The sequence below is a fragment of the Chinchilla lanigera genome, unplaced genomic scaffold, assembly GCF_000276665.1.
Source record: "Chinchilla lanigera isolate Chin_1 unplaced genomic scaffold, ChiLan1.0 scaffold00045, whole genome shotgun sequence".
NCBI lineage: Eukaryota > Metazoa > Chordata > Mammalia > Rodentia > Chinchillidae > Chinchilla > Chinchilla lanigera.
Window position 1 is genome coordinate 3,068,251 of NW_004955446.1, and position 19,081 is coordinate 3,087,331.

The 19,081-nt window shown below is 35.7% G+C and overlaps 1 protein-coding gene across 8 annotated transcripts in view; it reads right to left on the reverse strand.

Annotated features, from left to right (window-relative positions):
• Erbb2ip (erbb2 interacting protein) overlaps nt 1–19,081 on the reverse strand; it is a gene marked incomplete at its 5' end in the record, with an annotated part of 105,529 nt that overhangs the window by 21,983 nt on the left and 64,465 nt on the right. For 6 of the 8 annotated variants that reach the window (XM_013518425.1, XM_013518432.1, XM_013518431.1 and 3 more), the window contains 6 exon segments: nt 806–989; nt 2,308–2,422; nt 6,627–6,812; nt 7,924–8,097; nt 8,953–9,074; nt 13,543–13,642. In XM_013518425.1, the coding sequence (XP_013373879.1) occupies nt 806–989; nt 2,308–2,422; nt 6,627–6,812; nt 7,924–8,097; nt 8,953–9,074; nt 13,543–13,642 (881 nt within the window). 8 annotated transcript variants of the gene reach the window in all.

Genomic DNA, 19,081 nt, shown 5'->3' on the forward strand with positions numbered 1-19,081 from the left:
AAAAAAAAAAAAAAGAAACAGTAGGTTGTACTCTAAAATTCAGAGAATGAATGTAAATGATTAATTTTAATTATGTAATACTTAAAACATTTCATGAAGAAAATGTGTCTTTTTATTACAACACAAATAACATATTTTAGTTAACCACCATGGAATTTAAGAACAATTTAAATCTAAATGATGTTAAATATATCTGAATAATCAGTTTTTGGTTCAATAGTAGCTTAAATCTTTCTCTTAAGCAGACTATAGGTGACAGACTGATACCAAGGTTGGATATCATGATCCTGCTTCAATACCCAAATTTCTTGAAAACTTAAACAATAAAATTAGTTTGAAACCTCTTTTACATTCCAGGTTACAGGAATTAACAGCTACATTTCTCTCTCGGAGAATTTGTTTTAAGAAAATATAAACTAAATATATAGCACCAAAGTATCTGAATGTATCCTTCAATGGTTTCCCCCAAATGATGTTATATTACTAAATATAAAAATAATCCTTTTAGTCTGAATTACTCCAATAGGCTACATATGTTGTACTGTGTATAAATTATCTATAAATGTTCAATTTTTTTCGCCAAAAGTTTGAGAATCTCATTCAGGTCTTTCCTTCCCTACTTAAAAAAAACTATTTTAAATGGAAATAATACAAAAATTAAAGAGTTATAAAATAGAAGAAAATGCATATTGTTTGAACCACTTCTATAATATCTGTGAAACACTTTATATTTTAGGCATGCATTTATTATTTGCCTATTTCTATATGTTGTACAAGTAAGTAATTCTGTAAGATGTTCACAAACCTGATTTTAGAATTAATATCAATATGAGTTTGTTTCACGGGAGAGCAGAGAGAGGTGTCTTGACTGCTATCAGTATTAAGAGAAACTGAATCAGACATCCGAGATGGAGAGGAACAATTGCTGTTATTCTGATTGCTATTGTGTGTAACTTCATCTGATAAAGAATCTGTATCCTTTGTTTCATCTAGAACAAACACACACAAAAAATAACACCAATGACAAATTCACAAAGAATTCGTGGTAAATGTTTTCCAGTGATGATAAATGGCATTTATTCTGTCCTGGTTCCATATATGAAGTAATAAATTCTACGGATAATAAGATAACCTGAAGTACCCCTGAAAACTCATTCCTAAATACATACAAAGATTAAAGAACTTTGAGATTGTGGTATCATTTTTAATGTAATCAACGTTAGGGTTACCCAGAATTTGATTTAATTATGGACAGGACTATAAGCACTGTTTTCTAATGACATTAATTAATTTCAGCGAATATACTCTATTTTTTTTATAATTTTAACAACTCAAAATAAACAATATAGTTATACTTCACAACTCTTCTAAGCTTATCTTGGTATTATTTCATGTACATGTGGAATTTCTTTCCAATTTATTCTGGTAATAAAAATGAGCAAAGCAGTCAGCCAACAAACATAACAAGGAAATTCTCAAAGGCCAGCTGTTTCTTCATGTTCTTTAAAGCACTTCATGGAACTATTAAAGAATGGCAATCTCTTAAGATAGAGTGTATATAATAATTGTACTAAACAGAAAGAGTATTCACTGCCCATGACAGGCAGGTAATGCAAAAAGCAGTATTTTAAAAGAGCAGTATTGTGATTATCCCGTGTATCTGTGTGTGTGTGTGTGTGTGTGTGTATGTGTGTGTGTGTGTGTGAGAGAGAGAAAGAGAGAAAGAAAGAGAAAAAGAGAAAGAGAAAGAGAAAGAGAAAGAAAGAGAAAGAGAAAGAGAAAGAGAAAAAGAGAAAGAGAAAGAGAAAGAGAAAGAGAGAGAAAGAGAGAATCTGAGATTCTGTTACACAGAAAAATGGTAAGAATTGGGGGTGGTTAAAAAATGGTCTGCAACAGATAAGAGTACAAGAACAATGGGCATCTACTGTGTATCAAGTATCATGCTACATCTGAATACAGTCCATTTGATATAAAATTCTTCATTAGCTTCACTGCCTATCAAACTAGGTATGTACATCTGGATAAAACTAAGTAACCCAAAGATCATGTAATAGATAAGAAGTACAATAGAATTATAAATTAGACTATCTGTCTGTAAAGTACAAGTCCTTAGAAATAAACTTACATGAGGAGAAAGAAAAGATCTACCAAGATCATTTGCTAAAAATGAGAAATGAGAACTTTTTCAGGAAGGCATGTTCGAAACCTTGTTTCTAAATAATATGACATTCAATGAAATTTATTCCAAAATGTTATAAATTCTATTCAGGCCATTTCTACTGTTAGTGCTTTCCTGCCACATCTCACCTTTCTTGCTATTACTAAGTGCTACGACTTTTGGCTGGTTAATGGAGGTTTCAATCAACGGCGGTCGCATCTCTGCCATCTTCATCTCTTCATCAGAAGAAAGTTCTTCAGATTCCTAGTTTCAAGAAAGAAGTGGGAGAATATTTACAAAAATTAAATTTTGGACTCTGAATAAATATAAGAACGTATATGAAATGTTTTCATGGTTAACAGTTGATTCAAACTAGGATACAATTTAACTTTTTCAAGATATAGCAATACAACTATGGTAATTATTAACAATATGGCAAAGCACCTATGGGACAATTTTCTGTGGCAAGCCTTATTCAAATATGTTAATGATTAGTATGCTCCAGATACTATGCAAAGTGACACACCAACAAAAGTTGGACTAAATGAGAAGCCCTACCTTTGAAAAACTCAGTTTAGTGGGAATACCTTAACAAATTTTCTGTAACTCTCAAATTTATTCTTTTTTTTTTTTTTTTTTGAGACAGGATCTTGCTATGTAGTCCAGGCTGGCCTTGAATTGGGGATGATCCTCAGCCTCCCAAGTGCTGGGATTACAGGTGTGCATCACTAGGCCTGGGCATCAAATTTACTCTCTTAAGGACTGCTGGGTTCCCAGGAATCAGAAGGACTAAGATGGAATGCTATCAAAATCTAATGAAAATTTTTATCCAATTTGAGGACAGAATTTTTCTTACTTTTCATGATTTGTTTCTCTCATATTTATTCTAGATTTACCACTAAGTGCTATCAGATACAAAAAAAAAAAAAAGACTTGTTAGTCAACAAATATTTGTGAAATCAGATATCTGTAAGCTAATCAATCCTAGTTAATATGATAAAACTAAAAGTTCCTTTAAAAGGGTACTCTGTTAAAAGCACCAAGACTTTTTTAGGTACCTAAAAGATATAGATAGGATCAGCAGATTATTTCAGTAAAATGAGACAGTAAATATTTTAGGTGTTGTAGGCCAAATCATCACTGCTTCAATTGCTGTTGTGGCACAAAAACAGTCAGAAAATATGTAAACAAGTGATTATGACCACATATATAAAACTTTATTTACAATCTGAATTTCATGTTATTTCCACGTTATAAAGTGTTCCATTGATTTTTAATCAAACTTTTAAACAAGGTAAAACTATTTTTAGGTTACAAGCCATATAATAACAGGCTAGAGAGTAAGAGTGAACAAACAGCTAGGAGTGGTGGTGCATGCCTGTAATCCCAGCACTTGGGAGGCTGAGGAAGGAGGAATGCCATGAGTTTGAGGACAGCTTAAACTGCAGAGCATAGCAAGACTCTATCTCAAAGATAGACAGATAGATAGATTAGACAGATAGTGAATAAAGAAAACAATGACATTTTGAATAGAGAGAAGCACAGAAATAAAAAAAGGCAGGCTGCCACTATGTAGCTGAAACTCTAGATAAACAGCAAGAAAGCCCAAAAACGTACAACTGGACTACTAGAGAAAGGTGGTTCTCTGACTACAGACTCAAGCTGACTGTGTACTGGTCATTATTAGAAGTTGCCAAGCCAGGAACATATAAGGTCAGAATTATGTTTTAAAATATTAAGTCTTATAATAAAAATGTACAGGGAAAGAAAAGACACTGGCAGAATGGAATCCAGCTATCACCATAACCCTGGAGAAATACAGATTGTCTATAATCCTTAGGCAACAGCAATGGTGGTTGACAGAAAGGAAAAAGCAGCTCAGAAATGTGGGAATTATCAGAAGTAAGTGACAATGAATATGCAAAGTGCAAGAATGGGACAGGGAAGTAAACGCTTTGGTATCTGCATCATTTACACTCCTGACCACACTCTCTCCTTCATGAAATTACATTATACATGGACTTTCCAATTGCTCAGATGGGATAAATCCAAAAGTAAACTAGTTCTTCAAGCCTGTATTGCTTTTTTAACAGCCCCATTCAGCTAATGACATCAACCTAATCAATCATGGTTGTGTCACTGTTCCTACTTCTCTACTCTTTATAGCCAGATGCTACATCTCCTGTAATCTCACAACTTTCAGCCCATGTTTTCTGCTACCTTTATTTAAAAAGTCATTAAGCTTGGAGAATTCAGTAGCTGTTGTTACACAACTCTTAACATCTGGATCTTCCACAGGAGTATTATTTGGGGCCAAATCTACTGTATTGATTTTATTTCATTAACACTATCTCTCAAATATCCAATCGGATTTAACATTCTCTTTTTCACATGCCGTTATTTTGCTCTCATTATCCTTCCACATTTCACTGAGTTCTCCTATTTCTGTCAGCTGAAATATTTCAAATAGACATCAGACATAGACACCTCCTCCTTAAAGTTACAGATCTTCACAGCCAGAAAAGATCTACTTTCTAAATTTACGTTAAAATTTTCCTACACACTTAAAAAGTGTTGATTACACTTGCGCTCCACCACCATAACTCCAAACACAGTGCCTTAAACAAAGAAATTACACCCAATGAGTAGTAAGTTCATGGGGATAAACATGTAAGTTTTTCAAAGACAATGGCATATTAGCTTCAATGCATCTAACAGTATATTGAGTGATGTTATAAATCTAAAGTACATCCAACAGTCCTGGGTTTTCTTTTACCCTCTGTAGTAGATACTAGCTCCTAGGACAATTGTGAAAATAAATGTGTTTTAAAATGCATTCTGAATTTTTAAAAGGAAAGAAGCTACTGTTCCTACATACCACTGTTGTCCAATACAGCTTTCTACAATGATGGAAATCCTCTGTATCTGTGCTAACGTGTTAGACGCAGGCACTATCTGGCCAGATGTGGCTATGGTCATTCACAATGTGACTAGTGTTGACTTAGAAGCTCAAATTTTAAAATCTTTTGTTTTTATTTTTTTGGTGGCAATGAGGAATGAACCCAAGGCCTCACCCATGTTGGGTAAGCATTCTTCCACTGCACTACATCCCCAGCTCCTCAATTTTTAAGTCTATTCACATTTCAAACTTACACACCCACTTGCAGTTTGGGTATACTGTGGTGGACAACGCAGCATTAAATAAAAAATAATTAAAATATAACTATTTAAAAGGTACAGCTTCTCAAAAAAATTTAAAGTTATAGCTTCTCTGTTTTGCAACACAATTAGCAGTCTTTGAAGGGAATACAGTATAAAATGGTTGCAGTTGTCTGGCTGTTCTTCAGACAGGCAAATCAAGAGTTAGCATATGTTTAGCAATTCTACTTCCACATCCAAGAGAAATGAAAATACACAGCCACACAAAAACCAGTACACAAACATTCACCACAGCTTTATTCATTATATCCAGAAAGTAGCCAACTTCATTACAACCAACTTCATTATAGCCAACTTCATAATAACCAAGTGCCCATCAACTGAAGAACAAACATGGTACATACATACAATGGAGTATTATTCAACCGTAAAAATGAAGGCAGCAATGATATATGCGGTAATATAAATAAACTTACAAGATAACATGCCAAGTGAAATAAGTTACAAAAAGACCACATACTGTATGGTTCCATTTATATAAAATGTCAATAGTAGGCAAATTCATACAGGGATACAAAGTAATTTTTGGTAGCCTAGGGCAATGGAGGATGAAGAGATTGAGGAGTAACAGTTAAAGAGCATCGAATTACTGAGGTGATAAAACGGTTCTAAAAATGATTCTGATGATGACTGCACAACTTTGTAATATACTAAATCTCACTCAATTGTACACTTTAAATGGGTGAACTGTATAGGATATATCTCAATAAAGCAATTTAAGTTATGGCTTTCACTGTTCCACTAGAAGAAACTAGATATAAGAAAAGATATTCAGGGGGCTGGGGATTTAGTTCAGCGGCACAGCGCCCGCCTGGCAAGCGCGAGGTCGTGAGTTCGATTCCCGGTACTGGAAAAAAACCAAAAACAACAACAACAAAAAAGAAAAGATATTCAACAACAAAAAAACCATTTCATACCAATGATAAATGTTTAAATAAGAGAAATAATTGAGTATACCTATAATAGCCTTTTCATTTTAAAATTGTAGGAAAGACAATTACAATTATGTGTTTTACAGTAGACTAGATCGTCATCTAACTTACCTAGCAGTTAAACACTTGTGTATGAACAGTATAAGAATTATGTTTGACATGATAAATTTACCAAGTATTACGAAACTTCTTAATGGTGAAATTAACTGACGTATATTCTGCAATCATGGTATCAAATTTCTAAGAATGGTTAGCAAAAATTAAATGGTAAATTGACAATTCTTAGAATTACTCAAGAATAATTATAAAAGTCATACCTCAAAAACATCATCATGATTAACAATGTACTTCAAGTTCTCAGAGGCTTTCATATTTACAGTCACTGGTAAATTCCCAGGACTGATCTCAGCTTCAGGTTCATTGATCTTCTGTAGAGAGTTCCCTATCACATGTTTTTCTCTTTCATCAACTTTGCTTTTTATCAGAGTAGTACTTTCTGAACTCTAAATAAAAGAAAGATAAAGGTTACACTTAATTTTCAGCTTGACTGACTTGGGAGGTGCCTACAAGATTAGTAAAGAATACATCTGGGTCTGTCTGGGTAGGTCATGGACAAACAACCTTGTTTATCATATCTGGTCCCTGACCCGGTCCTCTCTGGTACTGCTCCCCTCCTCTGCTTCTCAGATGCCATTAACTGAGCAGCTTTGCTCTGCCATGATGTTTTTGCCTTACAGCCTATTGACCATGAATTGAACCCTCTGAAATTATGTGCCAAATAAGCCTCTTTTCCTTTAAGTTATAGGTGTTGAGCACTGTGTGTCCCAGGAATGGGAAAACTCCTATTTAAGTTTTATATCTATTTTGTATTAAATTTGTAAGTAATGCATCAACATCCAATTCTACATAAATCTTAATGGAAAATCTAACCATTTACAGGTAAGAATGACCACTATGGGTTATAGAGCCATGAGCTACATTAAAATTGTAATTTAGCCAAATTTGTTACTTTTCCTCATATAAGTTACAAGGCTGGTGTGTACAATTAAGTTACTTATCTTGGCATGCTCAACCAAAAAAAAAAAAAAATTAACCTTGTGTTCTGCTTATTGTGCAATTCATAGTAACCCTAATGACATAAAGTTTTGTTTCTGTGATATGTGTATAGAAAGTTCACTGAAAGAATATTAATTCAGACTTCTAAGTTTCTGATGTATCCTAAGAATAAGTCAAAGGTTAGTCAACTACGAAAATAGGGGAAAAAAAGAGTACATAATAATGACTTTCCTGACAATCATTATCTTGTTCTTTGTTTTGGAAATAGTTCTTTTTTTCTTTTTTTTTTTTTTTCCCCCTGTCTTTTTGAGACAGGGTCTCGCTGTGCAGTTCAGGCTGGCCCTGAGTTCACTTTGTAGCCCAGGCTGCTCTTGAACTCACAATGATCCTCCCGCTTCAGCCTTTCGAGTGCTGGGATTACAGGCATGCACCACCATGCCCAGCAATAGTTCTTAAAAGCTGTGTTGACACTGCCAATCTGGACACTTCACACCCAGACAACAGTAGTAAGAGCACGGAAATGGGCTTCAGTCAGTTCGTTTGAACGAGTTTCCTAACCTTCACACTCACATCTCTGTTTGTAACTTGCTGGTCTTCATGTGGTTTCACATCTCTTGCGGAGTCTTCACTGGTCTCTTCATCTTTTAATCTATGTACAATGGTTTGAACAGTCTTGACCATATTCTTAAGCTCATCTGGGTATGGTGTTGGGTATCTCTTTAAATTTCCTTCCTAGAAAAGTAAGTGAAATACAAAGTTTAAAACTACTGCCAGCCTCAGGGGATTTATTCTGTAATCCATCCAGTTCATAGGGTCAACTGGAAGACAGTAAGCTGTAAAACCATTTTAGGTTCAATAAAAATGAGGTTTTACCACAAAATAGCCAAAGACTTCACAGTAAATTTCAACATAAATTTTTTAGCGGAGTTACGTACTTTCCATTTGGAGATTTATGATGAGGATACTGCCAAAAACTGTTGTCACTTGGCTTTGAAAAGGTATGTAACTTGTCAGCACACTTGTAAAATTCAGACACTCACATACTTATGTCTCATGTACCATGAACCAAGCTCTTGCAAGACCAGTCTAAATGTCATTTTCTGGGATTCAGGTAGTTTATATAAAGGGTAAATAATTACATCTCTAAGTAATCTAAAAAGATATTATTTGTTACTCATACAACTGCAACACATGTTCTCAAATATATAAAGAATAAAAATGTTCCCAACAAAGACCTCTTTATCTCTATGACTTATAGAAATTATTGAAGAGAAAGAGGAGAAAATAATTACTGAAGTTTAATTTTAGAAGTACCAAGGACAAAATTCTGGCTAACTTCTTTAGCCCTTAATAATCTGTTTACATATGAAAAATTAAACTAAAATTAAAACTAGCTTTAATGACAGTTCAACATTGCTCTCAAATTCTAATGTGAAATATTTTGGATCAATAAGTGTCTTGAAGACAAAGAATAAATCCAATACTTCTCTGTATGCACAAAACACCATAGTAGATAGGTATACAGTATTAATTTAAATATCAGTAGACCATCAGTCTCAAATTTGAAAGAAAAGCTAACCAACTCACCCTGGGAGGTGCCTCCCTTTCATCTTTGTCTTCATCACATTCAAATGCAACTTGGGCCCGCTGTTTCCTCTGTTCTTCCCATAAGGAAGGATTAAAACTTTCATTATCTGATATGAACATAACTAGAGAAAAGTAAAAGAAAAAAAAAACGTTTTATTGTATTTATAGGAAACAATTACTTGCTCATACTCTTCATTATGACATACTAATTACACTAAGTCTAAAACACTTAAAAAAGATCAATGCTAGCAGCTGTATGTCCTAGGATTAACAACCAGGTTTCAGTTTTACAATTCTTTACAATGTCCGTTAAACTTTTTCTTCCCTGAAGCTATCTGTCTTAATCTGTTACTAGAAAGGTTACTGAAGATAATTAGCAAATTAGATACAGAAATTAGCAAGTTAGCAAATTAAGATATAGAAATCAGCACTGTAGATACAAAATTCTGTGCAGTGTCCTAAGAAGGTCAACATACATTGTATACATATTCTGTGCATACAAAATTCTGTGCAGTGTCCCAAGAAGGTTAACATACATTGTATACATAAATCCTTTCACCCAAGTTTTCCACTTCACTTTTTCCTCTTGGTACTGGAGATTGAACCTAGGGCCTTCACACTATGCTACTTCCCCAGTCTTTTTCTTTCAACTTCTTATTCTGAGACAGGGTCTTGCTAAGTCACTACCTTGCCCAGGCTAGGCTAAAACCTATGGTTCTCCTGTTTTTGCCTGCCAGAGTGCTAGGATTTTGGGAGCATGCTACCACAACTGGCTAAGTTCTTGATATTTCCTAATGCCAATATTTCACCATGTGTACAGAGTGGACAAAAAGCTTAATGACAGAAAGTGAGCCATTTTGGTAAAAAAAAGTAATTATACTGATGATACATAATTATATCTTTGAATTAAATATTATATAGAATGTAGATTATACTTACTGAATTTAATATACTTTCTATGTCAAGATACAAAAAATTATATACAATACTTATATACCCCATTTCAGATATAATATTAACAGTAAATATTCAACAACTCGAGTTTTTTTGTTGCATTAGGCATTTCAAATTACCTGAGGTTTAAAATAATTTATTTAACTGTTAGACATCACTCTACAGAAATTAAGTGCACAGTAAAATCACAACTTTTTGCCCATTAAAGAAAAATGACTATTGCTACTCAATACCCCCAAAAAACAGAAACAAAAACAAAACCTTAAAATTAACTAATAGAAATACTGAAATCCCTAGAATACCCAAATAAGGTCAATTTGAACATTTATGCAAAAAACGAATTATCATTTATAATGAGCCCTTGCTTTTGGCCTGATTAGTCTTTTTTCAATCTCATGTCCAAACTACAGATGCTATAAGGCAAGTAAGAAACAGGGGAATAGAATTTTTGACTCATCTTTTTCTTTGTTTTCATTAGTCAATTCAAGATTTTTATTTGATTTGCTTTACTGAATTGCCTGCCATTTATTTAATGGATTAGACTATTTGTTCAACAAATGTGGGATGTGGTTAAATTCCTACTGACATACCTTTATGACACCCTTAGAAAGGAAACTGAGCCGAGTAATTTCAAACAAAAACTATTTTTAGAATTCATATTAATTCCCTCCACCTATCTTAGGAAGTTATTTTACTCATTAGTCAGCCAAGGATTCCTAAGAGTGTTAGATTATATTAAAGCAATTTTATAACAATTTATTCAGAATCCAGGCAAATAACTTTGACCATGTCTCTCATTCTTGTCAACTTCTGGTCACTACTACTTCTTATTCTTGTATAGCTTTAACGTATTTTTACCTATTCTAGAAGCCATTCGACCTGATCATCTAGGTACGTTCACTGAAGACTCAAGTATTTGGCTATTCGGTTTCAATCCCCAAACCTGCTAGTGTCCTATAATGACCCATTCCTCTAACAACACATTTCTCAGTTCCTTGATGTCTTTAATTCTAATGTCCATCTTCACATCACCTAAGTGACTCATGATTATATTCATATTCAAAACCTTGGCTTCCAAAACTGTTTATCTCTGAATATTTCTAAATCATTCACTTCCTTATTATTGCTCATAAACCTTTTTTCGCCCTGTACAACCCCTCTAGGTTTTACTTCTTTCTCTATTAAAATTCAGATCTCAAGATACAATAATCATTACCACTTCTTGAAATGTCCTTCCCCAAATTCCAGGGGTAAGTTTCTTTCACTTCACTATGCTAAGAAATGTAATAAAGCTCCCAGAGTAGTACTCTCACTAACATCTTGTTTTCCCAGCTACAAATTTAATGTTACATGGGCATATACTTTCCCTTTTTCATGTCTGAGACTAATTTTTCTATGCAAGCTCCCATTTATACTCTATAAATTAATTCATCATTATGTACTTTTGAAAGCAAGACATTCTACATTTATATATAGCTCTAGCATAATACCTGTCGTAAGTAGGTAATGGAATGAATTAAATGTGAACAGGGTGTGCATTTCTCTCATGGTATAAAACCCCATCCAGGAATAATATTTTGTCTAATTAATCTATGTCATAGAGAAACTGGGATAAAAGAAAGCTTCTCTTCGAGTTAGAAGAAAATTCACCTACATATGAACATAGTTTCTTTTTTTTGTCTCTTTGAGAAACAGTTTCACTATGCAGTTCAGGCTGACTATGAACGCACTTTGTAGCCCAGGCTGGCCTCAAACTCACAGAAATACTCCTGCCTCAGCCTCCCATGTGCTGGGATTACAGGCATGTGCCACTGAAAGTAGTTTCTGATTCAGGATTGTGAATTATTACATTCAGTACTCTGCTTATAATAAAGTGAGACACTTTAGGTGGCACGTGAACTCTAAGAGAAATCAGACTATCGTAACTGGCACTTGTACTGTAAATTTTTCCACTACAGACCCTTTCATGATACAACAAATCTCAAAATACACTTCTAGTCAGGTATGGTGGCACATTTCTGTAATCCTGGCACTCTGGGAGGTGAGTGAGGAAAACTGTAAATGTGAACCCAGGACAACCTACTTATTGAGACCCTGTCTCAAAATAGAAAATAAAAAAGGCCTGACAATGTAGCTCAGGCAAAGGCTCTGAGTTTATTCCCCAGAATGAATGAATGAATGAAGGAATGAAAAATAAAAAAGGAAGGAAAGAAGGAAGAGAACTTTTTACCTGAATTATGACCCCTTTCAAGAAGAAACAGTAAGTGAATAAAGTACACAAAGAAAGAAAGAAAGAAAGAAAGAAAGAAAGAAAGAAAGAAAGAAAGAAAGAACAAAGAAAGGAAGGAGAGAAGAAAGGAAGAGAAATTTTTTTACCTGAATTATGATCCCTTTTAAGAAGAAACAGTAAGTGAATAAAGTACACTAGCAGAATGGCAAAGGGGGGCTGGATGAATGTGAATCATGAAAATGGGAAGCAGTAAGGGAGATCATGATCAACACAGTCTAGGAGTCAGGACACCTTTTCTGTCAAGGACCAGATAACGCATATTGTAAACTTAGTGAGCCAAGAGGCGGCTGATGATAATATTATCTATTTTGGAAGATTGTTATAAAGATAATAAATTACAGATATAAAACAGTCCTGTGTCTGACTCCATCTGACTATTATTCTTACATTTCATGGCAGGTTAAGCAAATAGCTTTGAAATGATTAGACCATAATCATCTAAATTGTTTCCATACCTAGAAACAATTACAAATTAATGTAACTTCTATGAGCTAATTATTTTTTGCTCTTTGCAAGAAAAGACTTGCTTTAAGTTATCATTTCATAAGTATAAGCGATGACATTTATGTAAGTGTACCAAAAACTTTAGCTTTTGCACTGAATTCAAACATCTATGAGATGTCAAATGTAAACAGCTTCACTGGCCATTTAACAAAAGAATTTACAAGATATCTTTCTCATATATTTAAATCCACCTCTAAACTCTGTATTTAGTAACATAGTACAACACAGAAAAAAGTTGCCATAACAAAATATAGTATATCTAATTCTAAACATGTATTTTAAGTATAATATAAAAAATGTTACACGTACAGTACAACATATATTAGAAACAATTTTCTTAGTCTTCATCTCATAATCCACAAAAACGATTTGTGGCTAGAAGTAAAGAGTGTACTCTTCCTTGTTAGGCAAAATGTGGAAAAGATCTTAGCAGTAATATTTATAGTCAAGAGTTCCACAGATCATCTGATCTAATGTGTAGATTCCAACAGCAGTATAAAGTTTACAAGAGAAGTGAACAAAGTGTTCCCTGGCTTAATACTTCTAATCACGTAACACACATGCATTCCTAACGTTTAGCTAAATGTGATTTTAATTAGAAGAACTACAGTTGAAGTTAACAATTTAACTGAAACGAACTATTTAAGAAAGAATATGCTATACTTACACTTGTAAATTTAAACATCTGCATCTATAAAATGTTACCTTATTTTCAGAAAAATTTTTTGATCAATTGAAAGGTAGCACTAAATCAGTTTAAAAAAAAATCTTTGAGGCTTATACCTTAGCTTTGATTAGTTTGTATTTATTTTGAAAAGAAAAGAAATTCTTAAAATTCCTACCATCCTCAGTCCTTGGCTGCTGAGGGAACATGTAGTTAGTAAGCACCATTTTCTGAGTCTCTGAGTCACTTTCTTTTTGAAGAGGTATCAGGGGTTTGGACTAGGGAAAGAAAATAAATGTTTAATTTTCAACAACCCTAAAGGAAATACATATCCAGCAAGTCCACTGAATAACTACTCAACATTTCTTTCCTATAAATTATCAAGATGTAAGTGACAAAAACAAATGTAAATATGAACAGTAACACTTTAAACATTCATTTGAAACCATATAAAAACACAAGGAAATTTAGTTGTTAGTATAAGGCAAATTCACAGTGTATCACAATTATCATGGAAATATGAATCGTTAAAAAGAGTTCATCATATACCTGTGTATCTATAATCCAAGAATATATTTATTACATAGTGATTTAATTTAAAAAGTTATAAAACATGCCTTTCCAATTTATGTTATTTTGCCCTCTCTAGTATTCCCTTTTGCAAAGATGCTGCTTTTGGAAAAAAATTCTTTGAAAATTTTAGTCTAGTTACTTAAAGGTTTATGGTAGGTAGAAGCTAACAAGAGAATGTTTAAAACAACCCTTCAATTGTAAACTGCTTGTCTCTCCTACCCTCTTGTCTATACTACTGGCACAAACAAATATTTTCATGAAGGCTTCAGGTATTTTGGACTTTTTTTTTTTTTTCCAGATTTTTTTTTCCTTACTGGTTAATAAATGTTACAAATTTATTTCTTCGGGCTGGGGATATAGCTCAGTGGTACAGCACCTTGCCTGGCAAGCACAAAGTCCTGAGTTCAATTCTCAGTACCAAAAACAAAAAAAAAAAAAACATTTATTTCTTAATATAACAGTTTTTCCAAACTTCTCATGTAAAGGTCCTACCAACAAAAGCCTTCATGGACTCTAGGCAAACAGAAAACTATCCAATTCTCCCCTCTTATACCACACTACTTCTTTGGATGTACTCTGTAAATGTAACAAACAGTTAACTCCCGTAACCTTACTTCCTAACTTTTCAAAACTTTGAAAAGTACCCTCCTTCTTGTTCTGCAATAATCAAAGTGTCCAACAATCTCAAAACTGACTTCCTCAGATAATGGAAGTGACCACCTCTATTCCTTTCCCTAAAATTACGCTTCAAGCCTCAAATACAGGCTGCTTATTCTCTCACACTGGATCCATCTATTTAGGAGACAGGGGAAACACTTAAAATGTTCCAAGATCATTACTCCTATATCCACAACTTTAAACTCCTGTTCCTCTGAGGTATATAACCCTTGCCTCTATATTCAATCCCTGATCCTATTATCTGCTGACTTCCAGGAAGTATCCATCTACAAGTTGAACATCCCTAAACCAAAAATATTCAAATACTTCAAAATCATTAACATTTTTGAGGGCAGACAAGAACACCATAAATGGAAAGTCTTATACTTGACTTCATGTGACAAGTCACAGTCAAAATGCACACAATTATTAAAAATATTATATAAAATTACTACCAGGCTATGTGTAGAAGATATATATGAGATATTAATGAATTCTAAGTTTAGACTTAGATCCCTGTCTTACCTTTCACCCATTGCTGGGAAAAAATACCCGACACCCAAAATTAAGGAAGGAAAGGTTTATTTAGTTTACAGTTTGTGGAGGTTTCAGTCCATACTTGGCTGGCTCCAAGGCAGAGTGGCACATGGCAGAGGGCAACAGTTCGTGGCAGCTGAGCAAGCCTCTTTCCCTCCCTTACATTATACACAAACTACCTGCCCCAGGGCAGGTGTAGCACTCACGCCTATAATCCCAACAATGGACCAGGGATCAATCATAAACTCTAGAAGCCTGCCCCATGACTGCATGAGGCTTTGTGGGGGACATCCAGACACAAACCATAACATTCCCCCCTGGACCCCCAAAGACTCATGTATATCCCTTCATGCAAAAGACATTTCAGTCCATCTCTTGCAGTTGCCAAAGTCCTAACACTTTTAGCATTGTTGAAAAGTCCAAGTCCCAGGTCTCCTCCAAGATCTAAGACAAACTCTTAACTGTGAGCCCCTGTACAAATGAAAACAAAGTTAAACACTCCCAACATTCAATGGCACAAGATAAATATTACCATTCCAAAAGGTACAAAAGGGGATACAAAGCACTGGGACAAAAGCAAGTCCAAAATCCAGCAGGGCTAACACTAAGTCCTGTAGTTCCATGTCCAGCATCTGAAGCAATCTGTGACACATGGTGAGATCCAAGGGGCTTAAACGACTCCACCCCTTTGGTACTTCTAGTGGCTGTAGCTCCCATGACTTCTCTCTTGGGCCTCCTTTGCTCCCTCCTTGCAGCTTTCCTTAAACAATCCACATTCCTGGCTTTTCCAAACACCTGGTGTCTCCAGTGCACCTCTCGTCACAATCACAGCTTCACATACTGCCCTCTCAGGGGCACACTACACTGCCTGGCATCCCAAACCTTTTGAAATTTAGGTGAAAGCCTCCTTAACCTCAAAGCTCTTGCATTCTATATGCACCTAAAACCAGCGTTGGATGATGAATGACGCCAAGGTCCACTGCCAGCTGGAACAGCAGCCAAGCTTTCCTCTCTTGGCCATAGTTGTTGAGTGCCTGGATCACTGTGCACTCTGTTGTTTTTTTTTTTTTTTTTTTTTTTTTTTTTTTTTTTTTCAATACTTTCCGGGACCGGGAACCGAACTCACGACCTTGCGCCTGCCAGGCAGGCGCTTTTGCCGCTGAGCTAAATCCCCAGCCCTCACTGTGCACTCTGAATCCCATTCTGAGGAACAAATTCTCTATGCTGCCACCATTCTGGAACCCGGTATGGCTGCCACCATTTTGTAATGTGGCAGTGACACTTTCTCCTCAAAGCAAAGTCTTTCCATCTTTCCAGGTTTGAGGCTGCAAAGGGTGGAGACCTACTGCTTCTTGTGATGCCCTCAAGCCATCTTCTGTTCCTTCTCAGCAAGGGAAATCTCCTCAGTTCTATATTTGCAGTCCACAGCTTTACTGGAGCTTCCTTTCTGGCCAAACTCACATTTTAAATCATCCTGCTGGGCTCTGTGCTCTTGATTCTCAACATATATCTGGTCAAAAGCCCCCAATAGCCATGCTACCGCCTCAACATTCAATTGCCTTGAAATTTCTTCTGCCAGATTAATCAGTTTACCGCCCTTAACTTCAGTCTCAGGCAAAGCCTCTGGACATAAGCAAAATGCAGACAAACTTTCTGCCAAGCCATAATACACATCATCTGGAGTACAACAGCCCATGCAGTCCTTTCCAGCAAAAACCTACCAAGTCCAGTCTTTACCAGCAGGATTTCTATCAGCATTCTGGTCTTCTGAGTGCTGACAAGAATCTCCCATACAGAACAGCTGAAGGCGTTCTAATGCTTCTCCTTCAGGTGAAATCTCCAAACCTTGCCAAACTCTTCGCACAAACCTTTCCCAAAAGTTTCCCAAAACCACACAGTTGAGCATAGTCACAGCAACAACCCCACTCCTGGTACCAAATTCTGTCTCAGTTACTTTTCTCTAGTTGCTGGGACAAAACACCTAACACCCAAAATTAAGGAAGGAAAGGGTTATTTAGCTCAGTTTGTGGAGGTTTCAGTCCATACTCAGCTGGCTCCAAGGCAGAGTAGCACACGGCACAGGGCAACAGTTCAATGTGCCAGAAAACAGCAAAAGCAACAAGAGCAAAAAGGGAGGAGCAGCAGAGAGCAAGCCTCTTTCCCTCCCTTACACTACATGCAAACTCCCTGCCCCAGGCTGGGTGTAGCACTCACACCCATAATCCCACCACTGGACCAGGAATCAATTATAAATTCTAGAAGCCTGCCCCACGACTGCATGAGGCTTTGGGGGGACATCCAGATACAAACCATAACAATCCCCAAGACCTCTCATTATACATTTGTAAAACTGCAAAATCTGAAAAAAATCCAAACTCTGATATACTTCTGGTTCCAAGTATTGCAGATATGGGAAACTCAACCTATACTCACATTTCTTTTATCCAAAATCTTTCAACAGTCCTGGATAATTCAACAGATACAAAATGTAGACAACACAGCTATATTTTTAGTCAAGTGGTTTCTTAGTGGAGAGTATGGTGAGGAGGGGAGGGGCGAAGTCCCCTTTCAATGGGAATATCAAAATTATGTGAGAGGCTTTTAAAATTTAACCCCCTAGAAAATATTTTAAAATTAACCACTAAAATCTCTGAAATTCTGTGAACATACTGAAAGTTATACACTTTAGTACAGGTGGATTATAGCATATGAACTATATAGTTCAATAAAAACTTTCTAAAGTAACTAATCACCTTTTATTTATGGAGTATAAGGATACAAAAAGGAATTAAGAATTATTTATGGAGACAGTGCCTTGAACACCTCATTCTATTGTTCTTTAAACATATTTAATTTCAGATATTCCACTACTTGCCATAATTCTGAGAATATAACCTGTAAGTACTTCTTTAAAATCTGAAATCACTGGGGCTGGGGATTTAGCTCAGCGGCAAAGCGCCTGCCTGGCAAGCGCAAGATCATGAGTTCGGTTCCTGGTACCGAAGAAAAACCAAAAAAAAATAAAATAAAATAAAATAAAATCTGAAATCACTCATTTAACAAATATTTACTCAGAATCTTTTATATTGAGGCACTATGACAGGCACTGGGTATAAAGGGAAAAGCAAAGGAAGTATTTTTACTGAGTTTATAGAGTTTACAGTAGGTGAATGGGAGGATAGAGGTAAGAACAGATAGTATACAATTGCAATATTGTGAAACTACAGGGTAGACAAGGTATAGGGTGCTAAGAGAACATATAGAGGAAAGTATTCACATATTAGTAAGAATTGCCTCCTCAGTATTTTATAGCCGTAAGGAGGAGGTGGCCAAGGAGAGAAAACAAAGAGACTGAGGAAAAACAGCTGCCTTTGTTGCAGCACTAAGAGAAACAGACCCTAAGTCTGGTTCTCGGGGCCCTAAGAAGAACTCATCAACTACATTCATCTGCTACAGCTGTCAAAAGCCAGGCCACCTCAAGAGGGACTGCCCTAAGAAGTCCCCTGGGCCATGCCCTGACTGTAAAGGCGATCACTAGAGGTCAGACTGCTCTCTGAAGTGAAGGCTCCAGAGCTCAGACCCCTCCTACCAGCTGGTCCAACAGTGATGGGCCCAAGGCATACTCTGCCTTCTCCCTCTGGCCAGACCGTTAACTCCAAGGAGGAGCCCCGCGTAATCATGACTATAGAGGAAACAGTAAACAGCCTATTGCTGGACACTGGTGCCAGTCTCTTGCTCCTTCTTTTCAATCCTGGCCTTCCTTCCAGCCGTCACACGTGAGTGAAAGCAGTCACTCACGAGGAGGTAATCTGCTATTTTTCACAACACTTATGCTGTAATTACTTGTTAGATCTTTCTTGCGTATCTGTTTTCCTGGGAAACCACCTTGAAGATACCAATGTGTATTACAGCAGCCATTGATAATTTCCTACCAATCTGTCCATAACTCT